The following is a 12,972-nucleotide window of genomic DNA, read 5'->3' as shown; positions in this document are numbered from 1 at the left end:
CTGTTCGGTACAGATGAATGCAGTTACCAATTGATGACCTAGGCTTTCTTTTGGTTTGTGATACCATTTCCTATCAATTTGTCTCTTCTTATGGTCAAACTTTGCCAAATCTTTTCCCTCTCACCAATTTGATTACATACTGGATAGAGACTGCTCACCAGTTTTGTTCCAGCCAGGGATATACTCTTTGTGTCGGACTCTTGGAACATTTCAAGAAGTAAAAGACAGCATATTGTCTACAGATAGTTTATTTATCTATTTGGGAAACCAAAACAGCGAGAAGCCGAATTACAGAGTTCCGCAATGAAAAATATGTATGCAGTGGAGCAGCACAATGCAAACATAAAAAAATAAGTGGAGAACAATGAGGAAAAATTATCTAATGATAAACAGAGAGGGGGAAAAAATTAAAAACTAACAAAATAACTGTAGAAATACAACAATTAACAACAAAACATAAAGGCAAAAAAACAACGAGGAAAATTAAAGATTGAATAAAATGAAGAGAAGAACTTACAGCTAGGCACAGTGAGATAATTACAGATATAACACATAAGTAACGGTATAGTACATTTTAAAAAACAATACATTATGTACAATATAGGGGACAGCATTGAGTAGAGGAGAAAGGAATATGAAGAAAATGAGCTAGGTTAAGTTATGGAAGAGTAATAACTTCATCTCCCTATTACTATAGGCTTCCTTTCTCTCCTTTACAATTTTGTCCATAACCATTAGAAACAAAAGAGGTGAAAACACACCCTCCATTTTAGTTCAGTTTCATTTCTGTCTTTCCAGCTGGTGTGTGTACACTGCTGATGCAGTTGTACATTGCTTGCACCATTTCTACAGTATGTGCACCCAGTCTCTTTTTGACCATTGTTTGCAAAACCTTCTCCATGGGAACACTCATATGCATTTGTTAAATTTAACAATGTCATGACCAGAGCCTTTCCATATGGACATGGCTATAGCTGTTTTTCCTTGTTATTTAATTTGTAAAGAACTCGTTAATATTAAGTTTCCTCCATGTGTGATTTAAATCATCAACCTGGACAAAAATGAACCTAGTAGTCTATTATACTGACCATTCAGCCAAGGAGTCAGTCTGTACTAAATAAATAATATTATTTTATGTGGAATGACCCATTATAATTCGAATATCAGTCCTTGTCTCCATACAGTATTGAAGACAGCTTTCAGGTCTGCAAAGAATGCAGATATTGCAGTGCCTCTTTGGAATCCAACCTCAGTGTAAGTTGTTAGTCTAGGACTTGACCAACACATACGATTCTGCCTGAATGCAGCTTATTGTTTAGGGATCATTTCAGTGATCGCTCACTCGATCCTCTTGTAGATAAGTCTCTCGAAAGTATTGTAGCATACACTCAGTAGCACTGTTGGGCAGTAGCTATCTACCTGGTTATCAGGGTTTCAATATTGCAGTAAACTTGCTTTCCTTGAATTCATGTGGCAGATTAATAAAATGTTGGAGTAGAATTTAGCCAACATTTTAGTCTACCTTTTATCAGAAACTTAGAAAATATGCCATCAAACCAACCTGTTTGAGATCTTTGATAACATTATCTACTTCTAGATTTGTGAATGGTTCTGAGTAGGTTAAGTACTATTGAATAATGTATTTCAGTAGTTTGAGCCACTGCTTTACTTGGATTATATACTTTTTATCTGACGGTATTCGGGATACACTCACAATGTGAGTTCAAGGTGACAAAACCCTTCCCATTACAGCGGCAAGCTCTGTTGTCACCGAGAGTTTGGCAAAGATTCCATCTTTCTTTCTGGACTGTTTAAAATCAATGGTTTCTACAGTACTGTTTCACTTCTGCCAGCAGCATTCATCCAAGCTGTGTAAGAGGGTGTCAACTACTTCAGAGAATCATCACTGGATAGATACTTCTCATATCGTGCCTCACTAGTTTTGTTCCAGTTTTGTTTCTGTAGGCCTCTTGGAACATTCTTCTTGCAAACTGAGATCACTGAACCAGTGAAATGTGTGTAGCTGGATGGAATAGGTGGAGTGAACAGGAATGTTCCTGAAGTCTGTGCTGAAGTGACCTCAATTGGGTTTATTAAAATTCCAGCAAGATTGAGGAGTACAATTTACCAAAGATGGGAACAGGTCTATGATACCTAGGGGAAAGCCCTTGTGGTTGGGAGGACAATGCCTTTCACTTCTTCATTGACAAAGTATAGATATGGATTGTATTGTTTCTTCCAGTGAGTTGATAATTGATTGTTGATGAATTGGCCACTAGTACATTGTTGCTCGTTTAGCATCACCCATGGTATACATACAGGTTAAGAGTTGGGAAATCCTACAGACATGAACAGGATTCCCCCTCTAACAGTATATTGGGTGGGGAAATAAATTTGTTCCATTCAACTATGAATATTTGCCTGATGAAACTGCACACTCATTGTGCAGCCGAAGCAGAGAAGTTGTTTAGATCACCGTAATGAAGGGTTCAACAACATTTTCAGCTGCAATTTGCTGTACATTCCACTGACACAGATAGGTCTTATGGTGACAATGGGATAGGAAAGGACTGGGGGTGGGAAGGAAGTGGCCGTGGCCTTAATTACGGTACAGCCCCAGCATTTTCCTGGTGTGAAAATGGGAAATCACAGAAAACTACTGTATTTAGGGCTGCCAATAGTGGGGTTTGAACCTACTATCTCCCAAATGCAAGCTCACAGCTGCATGACCCTAACTGTATGGCCACTTGCTCGGTACATTGTCAGCTGTATAATGGTTTATGACTGTGTAATCATAAGCATCTGTTACACTCTAGCTAGTTTAGTGCTTATCAAAATGAAAGTGTAAAGGAGTGTTTTAGGCACCTTATATCTTTATATCGCTGTACAAACCCAGAAGAAAATTTGTAGTTTTTAGGCAAAGATTCTGTAACTGATTGGAGATGCTGGAGTAGTTTTCAAGATTTGGGTGGGGGAGGTACAGTAAATTTCTTCTGTTTCATTATTTGATGTATGGGTATTTCACCATCTGATACACAGCAATAATAAAAAAGTTGCATGCATAAGTCCCAACCATGACCATATGGAGACATTTCTTTACTTCAAAAAAAGGTAAGCAATGTAACTATAGAGATAGATGCTTGTGCTAGTGGTGATAGTGATTATTATTTCAAGAGAAAGTACAACTAGGCAACCATCCTCTATAACACTAATCAGAGAAAAAATGAAAGGGTAAAAAAAATGAAGGTATTGGTCAAAGAAAGGAAATGGAGAAAAAAAATGAATATCCACAGCCTGTTTCCAGTCATTCGACCAGGTCAGGAACGGAATGAATGAAGCCCCCATCTAGCGGCGAGGATAGGAATTGTGCCGGTTACCAAAGCCTGTTGCACTCCTCCGGGGCAATGTTTAATAAATGACAGATTAAATGATATTGGGGAGTGTTGCTGGAATGAATTTGACAGGGAAAACCAGAGTACCCAGAGAAAAACCTGTCCCGCCTCCACATTGTCCAGCACAAATCTCACATGGAGTGACTGGGATTTGAACCACAGAACGCAGTGGTGAGAGGCTGGCGTGCTGCTGCCTGAGCCACGGAGGCTCTTAAAGGGAGAGAAGAGCTGAAAAATAAAGGACTCCCTAGGCCTCATGACCTAATACCGTTGGGGTCAGAAAAGAACAAGAGTTGACGAGTGGAGGTCGGATAGGATAGATGAAAGTGAAGAGCCTGGCACAAGTAAATGCCAGGACTCAGCTAAGGGCCCGATGGTCACCAAACCACACACCTACGTTAAGAGCTTCTGGTGCCCTTTTAGTCACCTCTTACAACAGGCAGTGTTTTCCATGGGTGTATTCTACTCGTACCTCTCACACCCAAAGGGGTGGATGCTTGTGATAAACCAGGTGAACAGATTACTTTGTTGTTGTAACCTTGATTGTGATGATCTGGGCAAATTCTCTGCTTCACCTTCATCAGGTAAATATTCATGGTTGCATGGAATGGACTTACTTCCCCATCCGATATATTGGAGATTTCGGTATCCACCATCCAAACTAGAGATATGATGACACAGACGAACACAGTTCCCAATTGATGACCTAGGCTTTCATTCGGTTTGTGATGCCATTTCCTGTTAATTTGTCTCTTCTTCTGGTCAGATTTTGCCAAATCTTTTTCCTCTCACTAACTTGATTTAGTGGCTCTTTATCTGTAATTCGATCTACCCCTCTCACTATCAGCATTTTCTGTAAGACCACATTTCAAAAGCTTCTGTTCTCCTTTCTTCTGAGCCAGTTATTGTTCATGTTTCACTTCCATTTCACCTGTACCACACATCTTAGAATAAAGAATACAGTAGATCCTTTTGCCTCCCATGTAGTGAGTGAGCTTCTATCTACTGTGAAGATACGATGGCTGAAAACAAGTAGTGGCAACATATGAAAATATACAGAACTATTTATTGTAGAACCATAAAACCTCTACCGATCTTCAAAGTAATCCCCTGCAATATGTCGCTAGATGTGTGGAAAGTAGGTTACCAGTAACAGGGCCGCCTGTGTTGATCCCCGCAACAGAGCGGTGTACTACTTAAAGTATGGCATCTTGTGTCTGGAGACGATTCCCTCGGAGTGGTTTCTATAGTTTGGGAAACAAATCAAAGTCACAGGGACTTGTCCAGTGACTTGATGCCATGTGGCCTGCAAATAATCCTATTTCAATTTCTGTACATTCAGATATATAATGATTTGTCACTGAGTGACAGATAAACAAATTCAAACAAATACAGTGCATATATCTACCATTTATCACCATTGGAGATATTACCTCCCAGAAGTTTTAGTCTAACCTCTGAAACTCAAGATTTACCCAAGGTTTATTCAAATCCACTTCACTTCTCTAGCTAAAACTAATACACCTTTGTGATCCACATTTTCTTTTTTTGTACAAAACTCAAAGGACACAATTGGTTTGTTTTGAAAAACCTGGTTGACCCAGATGGAGCCATGGGTAGAAGCTAGTATTGGTTATAAAATTGCTTGCCAAGCAAGTTATCCTACTATAATTGAAAAATACTTTATACAGATGTACCAGAGCAGTGTAATAGTTTTATTAAAACATGTGTATATGGTGAATGTTTCCAGGTTGAAGAGGACCGTCCAATGCAGCAAGGTCACAGCCAAGTAGCCGAGTCTCCAACTGCAATTAAACAACGTTATGAAGACACAGCCTATACTATTTTCAAGGTGACTATATAATTTTGTTGCAGCTCTTAATTTAGGAACCCACTTTTGTTGATAATGATTTAATTATTACACTGACTGACAGAGCAAATGCAACACCAAGAAGGAGTGGTTTGAAAGGGATGAAAGTTGGGGAAAAAACAGAGACGGCACGGACGAATAATTGATGTTTATTTCAAACCGATATGCAGGTTACACAATGCGCACGGCATCGACTCAGTAGGATGTAGGACCACCGCGAGCGGCGATGCACGCAGAAACACGTCGAGGTACAGAGTCAATAAGAGTGCGGATGGTGTCCTGAGGGATGGTTCTCTCCATTCTCTGTCAACCATTTGCCACAGTTGGTCGTCCGTACGAGGCTGGGGCAGAGTTTGCAAACGGCGTCCAATGAGATCCCACACGTGTTCGATTGGTGAGAGATCCGGAGAGTACGCTGGCCACGGAAGCATCTGTACACCTCGTAGAGCCTGTTGGGAGATGCGAGCAGTGTGTGGGCGGGCATTATCCTGCTGAAACAGAGCATTGGGCAGCCCCTGAAGGTACGGGAGTGCCACCGGCCGCAGCACATGCTGCACGTAGCGGTGGGCATTTAACGTGCCTTGAATACGCACTGGAGGTGACGTGGAATCATACGCAATAGCGCCCCAAACCATGATGCCGCGTTGTCTAGCGGTAGGGCGCTCCACAGTTACTGCCGGATTTGACCTTTCTCCACGCCGACGCCACACTCGCCTGCTGTGACTATCACTGACAGAACAGAAGCGTGACTCATCGGAGAACACGACGTTCCGCCATTCCCTCATCCAAGTCGCTCTAGCCCGGCACCATGCCAGGCGTGCACGTCTATGCTGTGGAGTCAATGGTAGTCTTCTGAGCGGACGCCGGGAGTGCAGGCCTCCTTCAACCAATCGACGGGAAATTGTTCTGGTCGATATTGGAACAGCCAGGGTGTCTTGCACATGCTGAAGAATGGCGGTTGACGTGGCGTGCGGGGCTGCCACCGCTTGGCGGCGGATGCGCCGATCCTCGCGTGCTGACGTCACTCGGGCTGCGCCTGGACCCCTCGCACGTGCCACATGTCCCTGCGCCAACCATTTTCGCCACAGGCGCTGCACCGTGGACACATCCCTATGGGTATCGGCTGCGATTTGACGAAGCGACCAACCTGCCCTTCTCAGCCCGATCACCATACCCCTCGTAAAGTCGTCTGTCTGCTGGAAATGCCTCCGTTGACGGCGGCCTGGCATTCTTAGCTATACACGTGTCCTGTGGCACACGACAACACGTTCTACAATGACTGTCGGCTGAGAAATCACGGTACGAAGTGGGCCATTCGCCAACGCCGTGTCCCATTTATCGTTCGCTACGTGCGCAGCACAGCGGCGCATTTCACATCATGAGCATACCTCAGTGACGTCAGTCTACCCTGCAATTGGCATAAAGTTCTGACCACTCCTTCTTGGTGTTGCATTTGCTCTGTCAGTCAGTGTACTATATCGGACACACAAAGGGCTTCCAGGTCAGAGAGGATGAGAAAGTTCTGTATTGATTTAAGTGCTCCAATGTGGGCATAAAATATGTAAATAATAAATAAATAAATAAATGTATTCAGTCAGGACAAATATTTCAGGTTCCCAATGGGAATCAACATCTGTATCATCTGATGGCCAGGTAGGCATCAATTTTTTGAAAATGAGACAAAGTCTCTCATAGCGCATTAGCACTGCCGGTGGCTCCAAGTAGCCTACGCAGTGGTCTCCACAGGGTCGGTGGATGGGGAGTGGGTCTTGGCCCACAAGTGGTCACAGCTGGTCCACGATCCAACAGCTCTGCACTCCAACCGAGCAGAGGAGGGGTGGCCACGGTTCTATTGTGGCTCTACACCGCTGCATTCGGGAGATGGGACAGGGCTTGACCTCACGGCTGGCCCCAACCGTCGGCGTCCTGAGAATGGTTTTCCGTGGTTTTCCATCCTCCTGCACTAAGGCGAATGCCGGGACAGTCCTTAGTATAGGCCACGGCTGCCAACCCCCTCACCTTCTCCATACATCTTTACCGTAAAAAATCTCCCAGCCTGAGAGACGGCATTACCATCTAAGAGGCCCGTCTCCCCCTTCAGGGGAGGAATAAATAATAATAATAATCGTATGGCCTCAGCTACCGTGTGCAGACATTTCAATTTGACGCCATCTGGCTGTCTGCTCGTCAATTTTGATGTTCCGTTTTACTCTAGGCCCCCACTGGATGGCAGACCGGGTAAACCGAAACTCTCTTGAGCGTCTATGGCTGAGATTTAATGAATTTTGTCGGGTAAACACCAAATGTGTCACCAGAGGTCTTTTACATGCCGACATCGTACGACATGGAGTGTCAAATGGACTTTTTTCCGCCCTTCAAAAATCCGACTACCTCTGCCGGGTTTGAACCCGCTGTCTTGGGATCCGGAGGCCGACACTCTACCGCTGATCCACAGAGGCAGCTAGGGGAGGAATGAAAACATTTTAGTAGTAGTAACCTCCAAGGCCGTCGGTGGATGCAGAGTGGGTCTTGTCCCACAAGTGGCCACAGCTGGTCCACGATCCAACAGCTCTGCACTCCAACCGAGCAGAGGAGGGGTGGCCACGGTTCTATTGTGGATCTACGCCTCTGCATTTGGGAGATGGGACAGGGCTGGACCTCACGGCTGGCCCCAACCGTCGGCGTCCTGAGAACGGTTTTCCGTGGTTTTCCATTCTCCTGCACTAAGGCGAATGCCGGGACAGTCCTTAGTATAGGCCACGGTTGCCAACCCCCTCACCTTCTCCATAGATCTTTACCGTAAAAAATCTCCCAGCCTGAGAGACGGCGTTACCATCTAAGAGGCCCGTCTCCCCCTTCAGTGGAGGAATGAAAACATTTTAGTAGTAGTAACCTCCAAGGCCGTCGGTGGATGCAGAGTGGGTCTTGTCCCACAAGTGGCCATGACTGGTCCGTGGCCCAACAGCTTTGCACTCCGACTGGTAACCGAGCAGAGGAAGGGTGGCCACAGCTCTATCGTGGCTCTATGCCTCTGCATTTGGGAGACAGAAAAGGGCTGGACCTCACGGCTGGCCCCAACCGTCGGCGTCCTGAGAATGGTTTTCTGTGGTGTTCCATTCTCCTGCACTAAGGCGAATGCCGGGACAGTTCCTAGTACAGGCCACGGCCGCCAACCTTCTCACCTTCTCCGTAACAAATCTCCTGGCCTGAGAGACGGCATTACCGTCTAAGAGGTCCGCCTCCCACTTCACGGGAGGAATGAAAACATTTTAGTAGTAGAGTAGTAGCCTCCACGGTATGCAACTGCCAACTGATGAGCCCAAATTAGCACACTGGGGCGAAACACTGGCAACCAGGAATGAGTCAGCTGGAAAATTTATAATGTCCAGTAACGGACCAACTATATTGGTATTATAATATAACTTTATAGATACAATTTGATACGTATTACCTTTTAATGGCAGCCTGTAAATACTGATGAGTCGTCGAAAGTACAACACATTATCAACAGAGAAGCGAGGAGGTATTCTTATTTCTAGAAATTATTAATGAATTTTATCTCAGTCAGATTTGTGATTTCCCTACTAGGAATGATAATTTTCTAGACTTTATTTTAGTCTCAAACGAATTACTTCGGAGTGGAGAGTGCGTCAAAACTGAAAATGTAATTCACTCAGATCACCAAGCCATCGAAATCTTCCTGCCTATGCCAAGGACATTTCACTTCAAAGCGCAAAACAAAGTCATATTTGCATGGAAGAAAGCTGATTTTTCTTTAATGAGGGACCTTTTATCCCTGTGCCCCTGGGATATGATTAAAGAGTCTCACTCTGTGGATGAAGCTGTGAGCACTTTTTATGACTTACTATATGCGGTCATAAAAGACAGCGTACCATTTCAAAAAATTAACATCAGAAAATATCCTTCTTGGTACGACTCGGAACTAATCCAGAAACTGAAGGAAAAAGAAAGGGCGAGAAGGAAATACAAACGATTAGGCCAAGAGTGCGACTATGTGCAGTTTTCCACATTACGAAGTGAATGTAAAAAACTGCAGCGTGCTAAGTACAGGGACTACGTTAGGTCGGTAGAAGATGACGTCATCACACGCCCTATGCGCTTTTGGAATTTCATTAATAATAAAAGAAAATCTTCCCGTCTGCCTCCCACTATGCACATAAACGGAACTGAAATCCACAATAAAGATAAAATTCTAAACACATTTGCGCAAACTTTCGCGAAGTACCATTCTCCTTCCGAGCCCTGCAATTCAACTTTTTCTCCCCCATTTTCAATAGATCCAGTGTCTATTCAAACTTCTGTGGTAGAAGTGAGATGGATCCTGTCATCGGTGGATATCAACAAATCATGTGGGCCTGATGAGATACCTGGCATCGTCCTCCGTGAATGTGCTTCCGAACTGGCAATTCCACTATGTAAAATTATAAATAAATCATTTAAGTGTGGGTGTTTTCCAGCCGAGTGGAAAAAGTGTTACGTAATTCCTATCTTTAAGAAAGGTGATAAGATGTTGTTCGATAATTATAGACCAGTAGTGCTGCTCTCACTTTTATCGAAGGTGGCGGAGAAAGTCGTATATAATCGCCTGTATGACTCTTTTAGTCAGTACATAGACCCATCTCAGCATGGATTTGTTAAAAGCAGGTCAACTGTTACCGATCTGGCAGTTTATTTATCTTCAATTTCCGATGCATTGGACAAAGGTAAACAGGTTGATGTGATATATACTGATTTCTCCAAAGCCTTCGACTCTTTACAACACGAAGCCTTATTGAGAAAGTTGTCTGCGTATGGAGTGTCTGGGAGTATTTTTGAGTGGCTAAAGAGCTACTTGACAAAACGAATATGTTTTGTCAAGTCTGAGGGTTTGATCTCTAACCCCAATCAACCTTCATCTGGCATCCCACAGGGATCACTGTTAGGGCCTTTTCTGTTTGTTTTGTTTCTAAATGATATTAGTACAGTCGTTCAGACCAGTGAATGTCTTTTGTACGCTGATGACTTGAAACTATATAAAGTCATAGAAGAAGACAGTGATGGCAATTATCTACAAGAGGATCTGAAGAAAATATGCGAGTGGTGTGATAAGTGGTCCCTTAAAGTGAATAAATTCAAGTGTGGTGTCATGTCATTTACTCGGAAATTAACACCTGTATTTTACAGGTATAAAATCAGTGAAGAAAGTTTAAATCGTGTGGAGGAGTTTAATGATCTAGGTGTAATTCTTAGTAACAGGAATGGCTTATCCTTTGAGAAACACATCGATGGTATTATAAAGAAATCTTTCAGACTCCTGGGGTTTGTCAAGAGGAATTGTAAAGATTTCAGTAATATTTCATGTGTCAAAACACTGTTTTGTTCCCTGGTGAGACCCTGTCTCGAGTATGGTTGTGAGGTGTGGCTCCCGTATCAGAAAGGCCACATACACCATCTCGAAAGAGTACAGATAAGGTTCATGAAGTAGATTAGTTTCATATTCCCGGGCATGCCACTCTCTTCAAGCAGGTATGAAGAGTTTGTAAACATTCTTGGAATGAATACGCTGACAACGCGCCGAAAGTGTGCGAACGCGATGTTAGTGATTAAATGCTTGAAGAGTAAAGTGGACAGTCCGGCTATATTGGGGTTGATCCCACTTCATGTTCCAAGCAGACGAACAAGGCAGAAATGTACATTCCACCTGCCCAAATGTAGGACGGTTGCGCATGAAAATTCTTGGCTCATGCAAGCCCTTAGGACAATAAATCAGCTGGAAAGGTCACTCGAAATTTTTCACCACCCTTCCATTGCAATTCGTAAAGTTCTTCTCAAGGAAGGAACGTGATAATTTTGTAAATTATGTGAATAATCTGTATAAAACATGTGAAGATTTTTATCTGCTTGTATATATATTTGTATGTATATTATTTAATTTTTTAAAAATTTAATTATTTAATTTAATTTTCTAATTAATTTTTCTATTACATCATCTGTAATTGGGACATACTGTAGGTGATAAATAAATATATTCTATTATATTCCTTAATACATGGAAATATATAATTATATGTGTGTGGAGGGATGTATTAATTGCTGTATGTTTCTGTGGTGGATTCTCCAGTTCTTCAGCCATGTGGTACAGCATGAAGATGAGAGGTAAACAGTCCAGAATGACGTCACATGCATGTGCAGTAGAGCTGATAACAGTCTAACTCTCAGCGAAAGAGAAGTTGACGACCAGCCTATATAATGGGACTGGTTCTGGTCGCCTTATCTTATTGGAGTCGTCATCACCTCTTCCTCTGACCTCCAACATGGCAGCTACCTTCAAGCATTTATATGTCACCTGCATGTTTCCCATGTCTCATATCCATATAGAAGACTTGGGAGTACAACGTATTTGTACAAGAGAAGCTTGGTAGAGCTCTGAATAATAGACGAATGCTGGTAATAATGCCACCTGATTTGTACAGATCGAACGCCCTTTTAAGAGAGTACTATAAAATCTACAAAAACCCCCAACTACCGGTACAAGAAGACATCCCTGCGCTCAATCTTCAAAGGTCAAAGTCACACCATCCACCTTTGCGTGATGTTACTGACATGACCCGCAACAACTTTTAACGCTGTGAATGTTGGAAAGACCACTAGGAATCTTCAATATATTTGTCCCTTTACAACGTATTTTCTGGTGCGCAAATTATTAGTGGATTCTATCTACCGTGCAAGCAGTGGGTCACTCTTAACAGAGTTTGGACAGGCCATGGAAGATGCAGGGACTCACTCTACAAGTGGAACTGCGTATCGTCACCGGAATGCGACTGTGGCACCCCGCGACAAACCATTGCTCACATTGTTGGCAGCCATGTGCTTACTCGGGTAGCTGGGCTGATTTCTTTATACCATCAGATGCAGTGTTAGAGTGGATGGAAGGGCTGGATATCCTTATATGAAATAATGTTTTCTTGTTATTGTAATATATTCACTTGTATATATGTAGATTTTATGCCATACATGAAATAAATAAAATACTGGTAGAAGTAGCTTGGGTGTGAATGGCATGTGTAATATGCTGAAATGGAAACGGCGTATGTCTTTTAGTGCCGGGAGTGTCCAAGGACATGTTTGGCTCGCCAGGTCCAAATCTTTTGATTTGACTCCCGTAGGCGACCTGCACGTCGTGATGAGGATTAAATTATGATGAAGGCGACACATACACCCAGTCCCCATGCCGGCGAAATTAACCAGTGATGGTTAAAATTCCCGACCCTGCTGGGAAATGAACCTGGGACCCCTGTGATCAAAGGCCAGCATGCTAACCATTTAGCCATGGAGCCAGATTGTAATATGCTGATGGGTGTGAAGGCCCTGGGGAGAGTCTACTGAAAGCTCAAGGAATATGTCTAGGTATTTGTCTTGGTAGGGGTACAACCTGTGGAAGTATGTATCTTTCTGATCTGCCTGCCAACCTCCAACCTTTTCCATCCCATGGGGACATTGATAATGTTCCAGCCCAGAAACTGTCATGCCTTCCACGTCTTTATCCACATGCATACCCGTTGTACTTTTGAGCAATGGAAAGAAACAAACAAGTATCAAATCAGAGAAAAGGGAGACATAATAGGGTAAACACAATGACAAGTCAGTGTGGAAAGGAAGAGCAACAGAAGGGGGAGATAAGAACAAACATGAAAACACACAAGGACAAGA

At 43.1% G+C, this 12,972-nt stretch overlaps 1 protein-coding gene across 1 annotated transcript in view; it reads left to right on the top strand.

The window, feature by feature from the left end:
• Positions 1–12,972, top strand: part of LOC137498995 (uncharacterized) — a 160,876-nt gene that overhangs the window by 110,962 nt on the left and 36,942 nt on the right. The window contains exon 2 of the mRNA XM_068226997.1: positions 5,143–5,244. Within this exon, the coding sequence (XP_068083098.1) occupies positions 5,143–5,244 (102 nt within the window). The remainder of the gene's footprint in view (positions 1–5,142; positions 5,245–12,972) is intronic.

This window comes from Anabrus simplex, chromosome 3, assembly GCF_040414725.1.
Source record: "Anabrus simplex isolate iqAnaSimp1 chromosome 3, ASM4041472v1, whole genome shotgun sequence".
Taxonomy (NCBI): domain Eukaryota; kingdom Metazoa; phylum Arthropoda; class Insecta; order Orthoptera; family Tettigoniidae; genus Anabrus; species Anabrus simplex.
This window is presented reverse-complemented; position numbering and strand designations above follow the sequence as displayed.